The 17,076-nt window shown below is 37.0% G+C and overlaps 1 protein-coding gene across 1 annotated transcript; it reads right to left on the reverse strand.

Annotated features, from left to right (window-relative positions):
- Positions 1 to 12,102: 12,102 nt before the first annotated feature.
- On the reverse strand, positions 12,103 to 13,860 carry LOC145667624 (uncharacterized). Its single transcript, XM_081735086.1, has one exon. It carries the CDS (start codon positions 13,858 to 13,860, stop codon positions 12,103 to 12,105), a length of 1,758 nt encoding a protein of 585 aa, XP_081591212.1.
- Between the last annotated feature and the right edge of the window lie 3,216 nt (positions 13,861 to 17,076).

Consider the following 17,076-nt stretch of genomic DNA (forward strand, 5'->3'; position numbering starts at 1 on the left):
TCAGTTTGTATGTTATTGTGATTTGCAATGTTTTGGTTGAAGAATTGAAATGTCATCAAGATGTAATGCTGTAACAGTGACACACTTTGACTGTGGCATAACTGTCAGATTTGCAGAAATTTGTTGGTCTGAGAATTTGATCACGATGTAATTCGGGTGAAACCAATGTTTTACCAATAGCTGAGATATACAAAAAGTCAACAACATGAATTCCAGGATGTCTGGAAACTGAGAATAAAAACCTATGGTCCGAAAGGATTTGGATCAGAAGTGGAGGATCGACAGAGAGAACCACTTGTACTCTTATCACAGTAATCAGTCAACTGTGAGTCCAGTCCAGGAGTAGATCTAGGAAGATCTAGCATTATCCAGTACAACCATTAACTTGGATTATGGTTGAACAATAGTCGGCGAACATAGACTATTCGCAGTACGAACTATTCATCGTGGTAGAACTTCAACATCCAGTCCAGGCAGTCATCTATTAGCAAGGTATGTGTATCTCAGCTATGTACGAGTTATTCGTGACTGACATCTTAGATGCTTACGATATGTGATCTGACGCGTTATACACAGTCTACATTAACAACATTAACACATGATATTTCATAGAATACAGATATTTAAATGAAAGTTAAATTTGTGTGGTTTTTCTCTGTTCCCGCTTCGAACCTACTCATCACAGATGGTGAGTAGTAGCGATCTTCAACCGTCACACATTGATTTATCCCCATGCAATTTAGGCACGACAGTTGGAGGTTGTTATGGTGGAGATAGCTGTGGTTCGAATCCCGCAACGGAACAATTTTAGTTTAAGTATTAACCCACCATTGTTATGGTGGAGATTTGCTGGTTTTGTAGCGGTCCTAGTATGTTACCCACCGTGTTATGGTGAAGGCATGTTTGGTTCAAGTCCCGGTTCAAAATTAATTGTAGATTAAGTAATTTAGGATGGTAAAATTTTGTAATGTTAACATTCACCAATTGAATACGAGATTTGGTTCGGATCTCGAAAGGCTTAGACATTGACTCTAGTAGATAAAGTAATCAGGTTAACCCACACCACCCTCCCACACTTCGTAGTCAAAGATATAAGTTGTATTAAGTGTATATTGATAAATGAACGAAAATACGGTGTTGACGAGGGCACAGAAAGCAAATAAGGGAATTAGTATTGAAGTACATAACTTATTTGGTGTAAGGACACCTGAACGACGAAAAAATTCGAGTAGTCAAGACACAGCCGCGAGTCCCAAAATTATTTTAAGTAAGGAACCGGTGTTCAACTTTCCTAGTAGTCCGGTAATAAAATCCGTGTCGGAAGATTTTCCATCCATTATAAATTTAGATCAGAATTTAGTAAATAGTAACAGTAAGGACGTTAAAATGGCTTCTAATATTACTTTTTACGCGGACATAAATAAATTACCAAAGTTTGATTTGAAGAACGATAGTGACATCGTTTCTTTTTTTGATGAGTTCGACGATGCTTGTCAGATGGCAGGTATCGCCGAAAACAAAAGAAAAGAGTTGATACCAAATATTTTTAAAGGAGTAGGGAGACAATGGATAAAATTGTTCCTGAAACAGAAAAATACAGCGGAAATCCAATATAAGGATTTACAGGCAGAAATCGTTGAGGAATTTACTAAATCGAATGTGACGCTCGATATTGAAGACAGGATTAAGGAACGTTTGCAACAAGAAGACGAAGCTGTCATAAACTATGTATATGACATGCTCGTTCTTTGCGAGAGGTTAGACTCAAATATGACGGATATAAAGAAAATTGGAATAATAGTTAGTGGATTACATCCATACTATATGGAGAAAGTAGGGACAGTAGCCTACTCTAGTTTAGATAAGTTTGTAGATGATCTACAAAAGATCGAGAAGAACAAATGTAAAATCGCGAAGCGTGTGAAACGAGAAACTGGAAAGGTTACAATTAAAGACCTAGTCAAAAAGATCAGGGAACAAGTCGAAGATGAAGGAAGTGAGTCCGAGTTGGATCACGTGGTTGTAAGAAAAAGTAAAGAGAACAAAAATTAAACAAGAACCGCAAAGTCTAACGCAGATCGCGGAATTAGAGAAAAAGATCGATAAATTGCAACTTGCGTTGTCAGCAAAAACGCAAGAAGAAAAACACGATAGTCAAGGTAGAAAACAAGGGAAGAATCAAAATTTTAGAAACAATCGACAATATAGAGGTAATAATAGGAATAATTATCGCGGAAATAAAAACAAGTATTGGTCAAATAATAATAAGAGAGGTCAAAATAGTAATAGAGGAAATAACAATTTTCATAATAGACGTGGTAATAGAGGTGGATACTGGCGAAATAATCGTGGACGTGGTCAACAAGGAAACTGGCAAGGCAGTTGTCAGAATTCTTGTTGTCAACAAAGCCATTATTCTGATAATCATAATCAACAAAGATTTGTGCAAGTTGTACCAGCACAAGTGAATGGTACAACATACTACCAAACCGCAGGTCCTAGTCATTTAAACTGAATACATCTGTAAATGGGCGAGGCGCATTTACAGGGAACAGAAATGTAAGAACTCGAGAAGTGAAAAAGTTTATGTACGTCCGTGTGATATCTTAATTTTGTGAACAATTTTCAAATTGTTAACGAAAAAGTGCGGACACGATTTCATGGTCAACTGTAAGTATCAAAGCGACGCGACTAATAGGAAACTACGTGGAACTTTCTCAATGTCATTGCCAAAAACTTTGCTGAGCAATCAATCTATGGCAAGGAAGTTACGCAGAGTTGCTAACTGTACGAATAGGAAAGATACTAACAGTGAAGTGATTGTTATATTTTCAAAATTTAATTGTGTCGTAAAAGTCATGCAACGAGATGGGACGTTGTTTCTGAATATATTAGTGTATCATGAGGAGATGAAGAGTGTATAATAAAGTGTTTTATGTTCATTAAAACATCAGTGGTGAAGACACTGATATTGGTGAAATAAGTGCAGTGGTAACAAACACTGTTTTGGACTTTGCTACTAAATGCAATGGAAAATTTCGAGAACGAGAGAATAAAAAGTATATGTATGTGCGTTTGAGAGCGCAGGAAGTAACAGATAGTTACATGTAGTTATGTGTATAATCCAATAGATGGCAGGAGCCGATACTTTTTATAAAGACTCTCGTCAAGATTTTTTTTAAAAAAGAATGAATGTAAATAAATAAACGATGTTTGACAGATTTTCTATGTATGATAAATGGTTAAATTAATATGCATATATACAGGGTGATGGACAAATATATTTAATTATTTTTGTTTGTATTTTATACCAAATATTTTGTCAATTTCTGTAGAGAAATTTATTCGTGAACGCAGTTCCCTCGTTTTGAAGGGAAGGCATGTGGATATATACGGTTTTGGAACATATTATTTTGGAGATAAAGCATCTCAGTTATTAAATGTTGTATCAAAGTATAGTAATGAAATGTTGTCATATAGTGTAAACACGTGTTTGTGTTTATTTGTTTACGTCAATAATTTGTAAATGCGTTGAATGTTATGTTTTGTTATGGCTAGACGCTAAGTCGTCAGTTTGTATGTTATTGTGATTTGCAATGTTTTGGTTGAAGAATTGAAATGTCATCAAGATGTAATGCTGTAACAGTGACACACTTTGACTGTGGCATAACTGTCAGATTTGCAGAAATTTGTTGGTCTGAGAATTTGATCACGATGTAATTCGGGTGAAACCAATGTTTTACCAATAGCTGAGATATACAAAAAGTCAACAACATGAATTCCAGGATGTCTGGAAACTGAGAATAAAAACCTATGGTCCGAAAGGATTTGGATCAGAAGTGGAGGATCGACAGAGAGAACCACTTGTACTCTTATCACAGTAATCAGTCAACTGTGAGTCCAGTCCAGGAGTAGATCTAGGAAGATCTAGCATTATCCAGTACAACCATTAACTTGGATTATGGTTGAATAATAGTCGGCGAACATAGACTATTCGCAGTACGAACTATTCATCGTGGTAGAACTTCAACATCCAGTCCAGGCAGTCATCTATTAGCAAGGTATGTGTATCTCAGCTATGTACGAGTTATTCGTGACTGACATCTTAGATGCTTACGATATGTGATCTGACGCGTTATACACAGTCTACATTAACAACATTAACACATGATATTTCATAGAATACAGATATTTAAATGAAAGTTAAATTTGTGTGGTTTTTCTCTGTTCCCGCTTCGAACCTACTCATCACAGATGGTGAGTAGTAGCGATCTTCAACCGTCACACATTGATTTATCCCCATGCAATTTAGGCACGACAGTTGGAGGTTGTTAATATATATATATATATATATATATATATATATATATATATATATATATATATATATATATATATATTTGTGTACGTATGTATCTCTCTCTGAGGTGGCTTAGTGGTAGAGCGTTCACCTCTGGTGTTTGGGGTACCGCGTTCGATCCCAGCTCCCGCCAAGTGAACTTTGTGGTGGACAAACACCATGTGCGTGGGTTCTCTCGGGGTTCTCCCGTTTCCTCCCACTTTCTTCATTCCACCATTTTCATTCATTACTCATCATCACCGTCTCCTTTAGCCTAACCGGCATAACCGTGGGACGTAAAACTCAAAGATTTCATTTCATTTTTGTATATATATCTCTCTCTCTTTCTCTCTCTCTCTCAATTATCGCTGTGAACACCTAATATCTTTATCGGAGGCAGTGAGTGAACCGAATCCTCTGCTCACCTGTAGTATCATCACTTCACTAACTCTTTTTTATGTCTGCATCAAGAGATGACTGCCTTCCTAAAGAAACTGACACAATGTTCAATATATTTTTGTACAATGGTTAAAATTTTGGAGTGTTGATCGCGGTACATTAGATGTCTTGAAAGTTTTGAGGTAACCCATTTAATGATTCAACTTCAACAGCCTTTAGCATTGATTCCTTGCCGCACTTCTTTCTTGGTGACACCTGACACAAAATTATAGAAAAAAGAAACTATAAATCCTGCCTAATATCGGATATATGATATTTGGCAGCACTAACTGTTCGAATATTAGGACTGAAGGTGTCACTAGGCAAAGATAGTCATATTCATAAAACAAAAGCATTTAGTAGAACAATACTAATATTTCAGAATATTCGGTTATCTTATCTTTTTATAACAAATTAGTGACTTCTAGTTCTTCGTACGTTCGCTGTGGAAAAAATGGATTAATAAGCTATTGTAAAAATCTAAGGAACTGATAAATGTTGCTTTCCTTCCCGATAAACAAATAGCTTCTTCGATAGCGTTCCAACTTCCAAGGGAAACCTGGAGGAAGAACGCGGTTCTATATAAGTGGCGGACGACAGGGAGTAGCATTAGGCTAGCATCCGTTACTCAGCCGGTTAACTATATATAATCAAATGTCAATTTAATGGAAACACATGAAGAAAATGGAATACCAGATTAATGTGACATTGGACCAGTGTTGGGTAAGTTACTTGTAAAAATGTAACGCGTTACAAGTTACTTTACTTTCTCTTAAAATGTAACGCGTTAGTAACGCGTTACTTGCCTCAAAAAAGTAACTGTTACTTTACTTGGAAAGTAACGCGTTACTAACGCGTTACTTTTAGATCCAAAACTTTGAATATGTCAAAAATCTTATTACTTCTGTTTTCCGTACTGCTATTACTACCATTATTATTATTATTATTATTATTATTATTATTATTATTATTATTATTATTATTATTATTATTGCACGTTCTGAATCGATTTATGTAAATGCACGGACAAATTTTTACTTGACAACTATATGAACATTTTAATGTAATGTAACATTCACTAAAATGCCATACTGCGTTACTCGTATGGATGGGCACGAGTGAATTCGAGCAAGTTTTCTTTGAAACTCGATTCGACTAGAAACAGACAACTTTGAGCTCGACTCGAGAACTCTGCTTGAAAAATTTCCGCCAACTCGACTCAAATTCGGGTCGAGTTTCGAGTCGAGTCGAGCCAAATCTAGTGTATAGTTCCGAGTACTCTCTTCAAGTATCTTACATAGACAATATAATTATTATCAATGGTACTACTACTACTACAACTTTTCTTCTTCTTCTTCTTCTTCTTCTTCTTCTTCTTCTTATTATTATTATTATTATTATTATTATTATTATTATTATTATTATTATTATTATTATTATTATTATTATTATTATTATTATAACAACACTGTGTATAAACATGAAAGATAGGCGGTTTATACGTACATGAATACTAAAAAAGTAGTTGATTGCCAACCTCGGTAGTCGTGAATTCTAGGAGTCAAGGACGTTGTTCACGAGCTTCTGAATTTGGGTTGAGGGTCTAGGTTGTGTATTCGGGCTCGAGCCAAACGTTGTTAAAAATTATAGGGCACTGGTGAAATGTCTTCAAAACTGCTCGACCCGGGTTTAAAATTGTCAACGACTCGAGCAGATCGTCTCACAGCTCATTCACTATCGACTCAAACCGAGAAGTGAGCTGAGCCAACAACTCAACCAACCGAGTCGCTAGAGCCCTTCGCTCAGTTGAGTCGAACCGAGCAGATGGATTATCCCAACCAAGCCAGCTCGAGCCGATGGTTCTCCCCAAGCGAGCCGGCTCGAGCCATATCGGCTTAGTTAAGCTTGTTATAAAAATCTCTTGTAGTAACGCTATCAAGACGAGACGAGATGCGAGCAGTGTCCCCTCTCGTGAGCAACACTACAAGTATTCCATATTACTGCTTAGCTTACATTTCTCATGGCTTTCGCTTCCCAGTGTAATCAGGCCATGATTTCAAAACGAGTTAAAACGAGCGAGCCATTTATCAAATTCAACTCGATACCAAAAACAGTGAATCGGCTCGGAACTCGACTCGAGAATATTGCTTTTGAATCGACTCGAAACTCGACTTGGATTCGAGTCGAGTTTTAGCTTGACTCGTGCCCATCCCTATGCGTTAGAAAAAATGGTTGCTTATTATTATTCTGCTAAACTAATTATATAATAATAACAATGTTGCTATGTAAAATTAAAAATACAGAATATAGAGAAACATTACACTACAACTGACGAAATGAGAACACATGAACTGGGGGTGAATCAAAATTGCCAATAACTCTAAAATCGATACATGCTTTTAATGCTAATTGTTCCAAACTCTATAATCAACGGGACTTTAGGATATGCAAACTGATCTAAAAGAACCCTAATATTACATACCATCAACATTACATCAATAAAGTAGGCCTGCTCATCAGAACACTGTTTATTCATATTAAACCCTTACTGAATGTCGTTAATTATGGCACCCTAGTTGTTGATAAAGATTTCCTGCCGGGGCACCACTTTACTTTTAAATTCTATTCATCAGTGGCCTATTTACGATTTTGTTTCGGGGGGGGGGGCTTTGTCTGAAAATGTGAAAATTCTGCAAGATATTTTATATACTTTACTATAGTAAGATTTCGGGGTTCTTGAGCCCGGAAGCCCGACCCCTAAATACGCCACTGCTGTTCACCATCATTTTCAGCTTTTAAGGAAAAAAGTATTCTTTCAAATGTTCGGACCATAAAATATTTTCGTTCTCAATCTTTATTAAAAACAACACCATTCAAACTAAAATAGACTACCAGTGCCATTGCACTCGTAGTTCACTCACTGAATATATTGATTTGGAACTGTCAAAATCTAAGACAAAATATTCCAAGTGCTTGCAATCAGTACACATGATTTCCCTGAGGCTGTCCTCATCTTCCAAAAACAGCAAGTGGCACTATATTTTGTTATGTAAATAAACAAATCAAATTGTATCTATGAATGTATTTGCAAGCCTACCAACGTAAAGTTCGTAAGGCGAAACGGGAAAATGCACATCAAGATTTCCCGTTCCGCCTTGCATTAAGATGAAAAGTGATAACAGGTTTTACATGCAAATCTCATTGCTAGAGGTCATAAGGCGAAACGGGAAAAGGCGAACAATGCAGGAATAGTCGGTCACTGACATCGTTCATGATCCATTGTTCCATTCTGAGAAATTCACTGACAGGAAAGAAACATTTGTTTCCGAAAAAAAATATATATATATTGTAGTTACTCATCCAAAATGTAACGCGAAAAGTAACTCAAACTAGGTACGTTACTTAAAAATTTGTAACGCGTTACCGTTACAGTTACTTTGGAAAATATATAACGCGTTACTAGGAAACGTTACTTAAAAAGTAACGCGTTACTTGCGTTACGTTACTGCCCAAGACTGCATTGGACTACCATTTGCCCTCAGAACAGCTCTGATATGAGATGGAATGTAGTCATAGGATTATGAAAAGTAACAAGTGGACCTTTGCGCGTGCAGTGCATCATTCAGTCCCGTGAGAGAGGATGCAGATGGAAATCTACGCCGGATTCTTGTCTTAAAACGAATCACACATGTTTAATTACGTTCAGGTTTGAGGTCAGGGTGGGAGGGAGAAGCTTCATCCCGATACTCCTCAAATCACGCCGCAACCTCTCAGTTGTATGAATGAAGCAATAATCTGTTGCTTCCCAGAAATAAAGATTTGAGTTGATTTTGAGTTTAATGCCTCTTTCAGCAGCGAGGCTATGTGAGACGGGACCTACTGGGAACGTGGAATCCGAACCACATGAGCTCCCGCTGGGAATCGAACTCGGGTCTCCCACGCCAAAGGTGCGTACGCTAACCGCTTAGCCACGAAGGACCTTAACTTCCCAGAAATAACTCTGGGTCGTAGGATGCACATGGTCCCCTTAAATAGTGACATAATCATGGGCAGGACGAGGCCGGTAAGCATCAGCACAATATTAACCGAAAACCGTAATATTGCGGCCTACAACGTTGTAGTGCCGCCGCCATACTTCATGATTGGGTGAACACATTGCAGTTCGTATGTTTCTTTGGGCGTCCACCACACATAAATAATATCCGTGGTTTGAAATGAAGTGAATGACTTATCCGACCGTATTAAACGTTTCCAGTCATCTGCTGTCAATGTTACACGTTCGTCGTGTCAAAGCCTTATAAATAATTTCACCCATGCACCCAACCTCGTATGTTCATGTCATGTAACTTGCGATGGATTGCAATTGTTGATACAGGCTGTGGAAGGCGCTGTTTGAGTCCCTCCGTCACTTGTCTTCTTCCGAGTACTGTTCCTCTTTTCTGGTGTGGTTTTGCTGTGAGTTTGTAGATCGTCATCACCATGGATAGTATGTCGGCAAAACCATGAACAGTAAAGAGGAAGTTTCAACTGCCACCGTAAGATAGAACATCTAACTGTATTTTGGCGATAATGTTGGCGGTTAACATCAGTTCTGATTACCGGGAGGGTTCGTTGTTGTTAAGGTATGGAAAGCAGTCACTATAAAGGCCGCCAAAATTTGAAAGATATCACCTACAAGAATTTCCGTCAAAGTTAAGTCAGTTTCTTAGAATACTATTGGGTATAATGAGACTTTGATGCAATAGTTGAAATTGATATATGAAACGGTTTAAAGTCACCCCCCCCCCCAAAAAAAAGAGTAAAACTGGGAGAAGGTTTCAGCCTCTACTCGGGGTTACTTTGCACCGGTCCAAAATACCCCTTAGATAGGAAATGATTACTACTGGAATCTTCTGCATTCTAAATTTAGGTAAATTTCCTATTTATGTAGATGCCGGAATGAATTTCTTGTTGGAAAATAAATTATGAACAGTGGAAGATCCAGAAAAATAGTTTGAGAGGGGCTTCATTCACAAAAGTTTCATTGTTTTTTAGAAATCACTATATTTTTTGGAGGGAGGGGCTTGCAGCTTATACGCATAGGAATGACTAATATTAGATTTTTAAAAAGTAGATCATGCAATTTGGGTGGGCTTAAGCCTGAAAGTCCCAAACTCCGTAAATTTTCCACTGATTACGGCTGGGTTGATATTCTTGGACGTAAGGAATAACCAAGGCAAATCAGTTCACGTTTTTTTTTTTTTCTGTTCTTAAGTTGTGCGACATATGCTAAACTATTACAATGTGGTTCTTGTGCCGGTACCAGAATATACATAATTTTCTTTACAAATATCGATAATTCTAACTAAGTACTGATACCGGTACAAACATCCTAATATCAATATTTATAGACTGCATTCAGTTTTGTGTAGAAAGTAAAATGCATAGTATAAATACTGAAGGTAAAACATTGCACATTAACGTTATGTCCGTATGTTGAACATACTTTTTTGTATGTCGTGCAAAGTAACCCCACCTATGGAGTTACCTTGCACCACAGTTTATATTTCAATAACTGTGGTCTTACTGAATGTTTACTAATGAACTTGCACTAATGTTTTCCTTATATATCTAGCTATTATATGTTTAAAATACAGTGTTCTAAATCATTGCGTTTGTAAGTTACATGCAATTTTCTTTAAAATATCTTAAATCTTGTGCAAAGTAACCTCGTCTTACACTGTATTTTTGAAAATACTAACTAAATACTCTATAGATACTCTAAGCCCTTCTCTCCCTGCTTGGGTGAGTAAACTAAAGTTTTCAGATTCTGGTCTATAGAAATTGATGAGTATACTAAGTTCGCCAATCAAGCAGACTACAATCAAGGGACGATTGTACACAAATAAGAGCACATGCTCTCTTGAAACAATACCGGTACTACAACTACACAAGGAAGATATTGTCAGACTGTAGGATTTCATGAGGAATGCCATGGAACATGGAATCAAGAAACAATTTGGGTCACTTCCATTCCGACCCTAGTTATCCCTCTGCAAGAACTTATTCATCCATCTTAAAACTCTTATGTCCTCGTCAAAGAAGATTTTGAAGTTTAGTATTCATTATGTTGATGTCGGCAACTTTGTGCAGATCTTTTAGGCTTTCTTGTCTATTATTTATCTGGAATCAGAATAAAAATTTTTTGTGTGGTAGAATGTTTTGGGGATGCGCCAATGAATTAACCTTGTCAAAATCTTCTTCTTCTTCTCCTTCATGGCACTACAGCTCTTTGACGAGCCTTCGCCTCCGTCAGAATCTGCCTCCACTTCTTTCGGTCTGCCGCACTCGCCTTCCAGTTCCGTATTCCCATTTCCTTCATGTCCTCTAGGACCGTGTCCCACCATCTCCTCCTTGGTCTTCCCCTCGTTCTCTTTCCTTCGATGTTAGCGAAGAAGATTTTCTTCACTACTCTTTCTTCCCCCATTCTGACAATATGTCCCACCCATTGCAGACGGCTAAGTTTGATGTGCGTTACTATGTCTACGTCGTCGTACTTCTTGTAGAGTTCATTATTATATCTTATTCGGTATGTATTTTGGTCTACCTTCACACCTCCATATATTTTCCTTAAAATATTCCTTTCAAAGTTCCCTAGTAGTTGCATTTCCTCTTTCCGTATAGTCCAGCATTCTGATCCATATGTTACTACGGGCCTGATTAATGTTCTGTATATCCTGGTTTTTGTAGTTTTAGAGATGAGATTTGATTTTAGAAGGGGCAGCAGTGCAAAATATGCTCTGTTCGCAGTGGTGATTCTTCTTTTGACTTCCTCACTTTGGTCATTATCTGATGTGATTGTTGTTCCTAGGTAGATAAATTCATTCACTATTTCGAAGTTGTGTGATTCTATATTTATGTGTGTCCCGATTCTTTTCAGATGTCCTGTGTTCTTAGATACGACTAGAAGTTTGGTTTTTCCTTCATTTATTTCAAGTCCTACTTGTTTCGCTTCTTTCTCCAGGTCTATAAACGCTTCTTTTACTGCTTTCAGACTTCTTCCAATGATGTTAATATCGTCTGCATACCCTAGAATTTGATGGCTATTGGTCGTTAGGGTCCCTGTTCTTTTTATGCCTGATCGTCTTACTGCTGCTTCTAGTACCAGGTTAAATAGTATGGGGGCTAGTCCATCTCCCTGTCTGACACCTTTCTGCACTGGGAACGCTTCTGACATATCGCTTCCTATTTTCACTTGGGCTTTCGATTCCTTTGTACTGATTTTACATAACTGAACTAGCTTTCCGGGTATCCCTAATTCCTGGAGTGCATTCCACATTTGCTTCCTATTTATCTTGTCGTATGCTGTTCTGAAGTCTATGAATAAGTGATACGTGGTTATGTTTTTTTTCCCAGAATTTTTCAAGTGTCTGTCGGATTGTGAATATTTGGTCCGTGGTTGATCGTCCTTTTCTAAAGCCACCCTGATATTCTCCTACCAGTGCTTCGTAATATGCTTCCAGTCTATTGCGTATGATGGTTGTAAATATTTTATATGCTGTTGTGAGTAATGTGATTGCTCTATAGTTATCGCATGATAGTTGGTCTCCTTTTTTATGTATGGAGTTTATTATCCCTGTTTTCCATTCTTCAGGTATGTCTCTCGGGTCATTCCAAATTTTGCAGATCAGTTTGTGTAGAGCAATCACTATTTCCTCTCCTCCTTTCTTAAGTAGCTCTGCCGCTATTGTGTCAATTCCCGGTGCTTTGTTGTTTTTAGATTTTTTTATTGCTTCTTTAACCTCTTGAAGTGTTGGGGTCTCTGTTTGCATCTCTCTAGTTTCTTTGTTTTCGAAATTGGTCTGATCTGTTTCATCTGGTTCATTCGGTTCGTCGTGAAAAGTTCTTTCGTAGTATCTAGACCACCGGTTCAGTATCTCTTCCTTGGAGTTTAGTATGCTGTTGCCTTCATCCCTAATTGCAATGCAGTATGGCTTAAACCCTCTTTTTAGTTGCTTAACTTCCTTGTAAAAGAACCTTGTTTCCCCTCTATATCGTATGTTCTCAAGTTCTGCTATTTTGCTCTCTATACTGGATTTTTTCTTTTGTCGGAGTAGTTTTTTGGCTTTTCTCCTGGCTTCATTGTAAATTTCTTGTCTTTCCCTTGTTCTGTGAGTTAGCATGTTGTTCCTAGCTATATTCCGTTCCTTTATTGCTATCTCGCACTCGCTGTCAAACCAGTCGTCCCGTTGATGTTTGTTCCTTTCTCCGATTGTTTCTTCTGCTGCTCTAACTATGTTGTCTTTTATTGATGTCCATGTATCGTTGACGTTTTGTTTTCCTGTCCATTGTGTTTCCTCCATATATTGAGTGACTTTGCTCCTATATTCATTGACTCTTTGTTCGTCCCTTAATTTCTCTATGTCCCATTTCTTGACTTGGGGCATGTTGGGCTTCCGTTGTGTGCTTATTTTTGTGTAGATACGGGTTACTACCAAATAGTGATCGGAGTCTATGTTAGCTCCCCTCCTTGTTTTCACGTCTTGTATATTGCAACTGTGTCTGCTGTCTACTACAACATAGTCAATCTGATTTTCGGTCTTCCCGTCCGGTGATCTCCATGTTACCTTGTGTATTCTTTTATGTGGGAACCATGTGATAGATATGGTCATGTTCTTGGAAGCTGCAAAGTCAATTAACCTTATGCCGTTGCCGTTTGTTGTTTCATGCGCGCTATATTTCCCTATCACTGGGTAGAAGCAGCTTTCTTTACCGATTTTTGCATTCATGTCACCTACTATTACTTTCATATCATACTTCGGACATTCGTCATATGCTTTTTGCAGCTGGTTATAGAACTCGTCCTTGACTCTATCATCCTTTTCTTCGGTTGGTGCGTGGGCTGTGATAATGGTTATGTTGTATGGATTTGCTCTTACTCTGATTTTACATATCCTGTCGCTGACTGGCGTGAAGCTAATTATTTTACTACGTATTTGACCCCTGACTATGAATCCCGTTCCAAATTCTTTCTTTTTGTTGTTTCCACTGAAATAGATGGTTTCCTTTTGTCTTTGGTGAATGCCTTTGTTGTCCCATCTCATCTCTTGTATGCCACATATGTCTATGAACCTTGTCAAAATAAAAGATAATATTTAGACTCTTTACTCCCAGAATACAGATTTACTCTTTCTTTTTTAATAACAAATGCGCCTGTTGGCCCTTTGGTAAAACTTATATCGTACTAAGAAAGAGATTTCAAGTACATATCTCCCATTTTGGTCATGTTCCCTTCTATTCTTCTATTGGTCACAAAATCAAAACGAGTTCTCCCCACGGATGACAAATATTGGGCAGAAGTTCGATCAACAATAATTTCCGTATGTTGAAGTTCTGGATTTTATTCAAGAGTGACTTCCGAGGTTCAATTGAGTTCAGTTGATTTTGAGTTTAACGTCCCTTTCAGCAGCGAGGCTATATGAGACGGGACCTACTGATTAACATGGAATCCCCACTACATGAGCTCCCGCCGGGAATCAAACGCTGGTCTCCCACACCAAAGACACGTACGCTAAGCACTTTGCCACGAAGGAGCTCTCCTAGGTTGAATTCAGCAAGTTTCTACCATTGAACTCGGCCGCACATCAAATAATGCGGAATCCAGGCAGTGTGCAATGTACTTGTAGAATATGCAGTAAAGCTTTAATGGATCCCTCTCTGGATCCGATAAAAGCATTCTCTCAGTGATCTTCGAATACCAAACACATTCGAATTCCATATATAAGAAAAGAAATAACAAAAACTCCAAGTTTATAAAAAGCAATGTTAGGTAAACTTACGCCGTTCGTGTTTCGAGTTCACAGTTCGTAAACACATATTCCAACAGGCAATGTAGGCATAATACATATTGAATATAACATGTGTTACTGTATTAAGAAAGCATTAAAAATAACATTATCACCGAACATAAAAAATAACACTGGGTCATAAAATCACCTGATAAAGATAACGCTGTCTCTCTCTCCACAGTTGTAAAACACTACTAGAAGATCAGCTGTATATTAATTCTTGACATTTCCGAAGTCACAAACGAGTCATTGGACAACAGTAAAAAAAATAAATAAATAAATAAAATAAAATAAAATAAATAAATAAATAAAAAAAGAGGTTGGCAAACATTCGTATTCAGGTGCTTACAGTCCATCTGTGATAAGTGCATACATGACGATTAGTGTTGTAAATAGAAAAAAAACCGTTCGAATTTTTTCAGAAATGTACGTTTTTTTAAAGAAAAAAACATTGCCTCGTTTTTTTCTAAATTTCGTTTTTTTTTCAAATAGTCATTTGTAATGCATCTTACGTCTATTTAAGTATGAAATATTTTTATGTAGGTGTAATCACTGTAAAATGCAACATAAATTAAACGCTAGATACTGATACGCTACAAATATTTTACAATTTATTTGACTAGCATACCTACTAACAATTCGGCTTCAGCAGTTTTCATCAATATTAACTAAGAAATAAAAGTAGAAATGAAATTTTGTTTTTTCGTGAAAACAGGTCACTAATAAGTACGAAAATAATGTCACGAACAGTATAAAATTCAAATAACTTGTCTAAAGGTAAAAACTAATACTAATTTGCCAAATAGTATTTTTCTAAATATCATACATAAATTATTTGTCTAGTAGATATATATGATATGCAGAGCCGGCTCTACCATATATGCAACACGTGCATTTGCATGGAGCAGCAAGTTTGGAGGATCCGGAAAAATCTGTCATAAGAATAATATTTAAATTAAATATTTCTTGTTGGAAACAGACTTCATGATGATGGTAGTTACATTTACTAAGCTGATCTATTAGAATACTACATTCATAAATTATGTTTAGGTTGCATTAGTTTAAAGTCACATGGACAATGCTAAGGCAAATGGTCGAATTTCCTTCTGGTGTCGAATTTCCTTCTCAAATTTCACCCTAGTCAAAAATTGGAGAATTTTCAAATTTCGAATTTCCTTTACTTCTTTTTTCCTTGTAGCTTCCTTCGTTGTAGAAAGACCTCCTTAAGACTTGCCAGGTAGATATCTCGGATGGATACGTAACTGTTGACATCAATTCGACGGGCCTGCGTGCAGTGTTGCCAATTAGGGAAATTAAAATTTCCCTAAATTTGGGCAAAAATTCGAAAATTTTGTTTATAAATCCGTACCTATACGTCCGAGTGCAAGTCAACTTACGCCAATCGAACATTTGTCCTTACTTAACAAACGCAAGTACAGATCGTTACAATGGGGTAATTAGGGGGCGCACGAGAAATTCGTATTTAGGCTCTAACCCTTGATTTTTCTAGTTTTTCCCTACTTTTATGTTTACCGTAATATATTTTTGATAATTAGAAGCTTTGTTCTTTAAATATCGCCATAATACTTGTAGGATATATTAGTGATGTACTAATGTTTAATTTAAGATAGTTTGCGTCTGTCTTGTAGCAGTGTTGCCAGCTACAGAAAATTTTAATTCCAGATTTTAGGGGGAAATTTTAGGAAAATTATCTGTTTTGTCTCTATTATTTCCCTCTTGTTGGCTACATCGGAACAAACGTACCAGTATCTGGAAGTATCATCTTTGCCCTACACAACGCACTATAGAAAGCTTCAATAGGGTAATTTGGGGAAGTACAGTTGAGGTTTACACTAGACCTTGTTCACTAATTTGAAAGATAACTGATTTTTTAAAGGTAGAATGAGATATTTTTTATTGACATGCTTACTTTATTAGATATCGTCACAATACTTGTAGGATATATTATAGGGATACCAAACCTTATATTAAGATAATTTGTGTGTGTCTCATAGCAGTGTTGCCAGGTACAGAAAATTTTAATTCCAGATTTTAGGGGCGAATTTTGGAAAAAAATTCTTTTTTTGTTTCTATTTTTTCCCTCTTGTTGGGTACACTTAAACAAACTACCAGCGTCTAAAAGCCTCGTCCTTAGCCTACACAGCGCACCATAAAAAGTTTCACTAGAATAATTAGGGAAAGTACAGTCGAGGTTTACAATAAACCATGTTCTGGAAATGGTAAGAAAATGGTGAATTTCTGAGGTAGATTGAGATTTTTTTTTTTTATTCCATGCTTACTTTGTTAGATATCGCCATGATACTTGTAGGATATATTTTTGGAGCACTAAGGTTTACTTTCGGACAGTTTTTGTCTGTCTGATGGCAGTGTTTCCAGCCAAAACAATTAATTTCCGATTTTAGGTGAAAAATTCGGAAAATTTCCCTTCCCCCTCTATAATTACCCTCTTAC

Source organism: Thermobia domestica, chromosome 13 (assembly GCF_964235325.1).
Source record: "Thermobia domestica chromosome 13, izTheDome1.hap1.1, whole genome shotgun sequence".
In the NCBI taxonomy this organism is placed as follows: Eukaryota; Metazoa; Arthropoda; class Insecta; order Zygentoma; family Lepismatidae; genus Thermobia; species Thermobia domestica.

Excerpts from the sequence above, each read along its gene's own strand:
- LOC145667624 (XM_081735086.1), bottom strand. The coding sequence starts at position 13,860 with ATGAGATGGGACAACAAAGGCATTCACCAAAGACAAAAGGAAACCATC.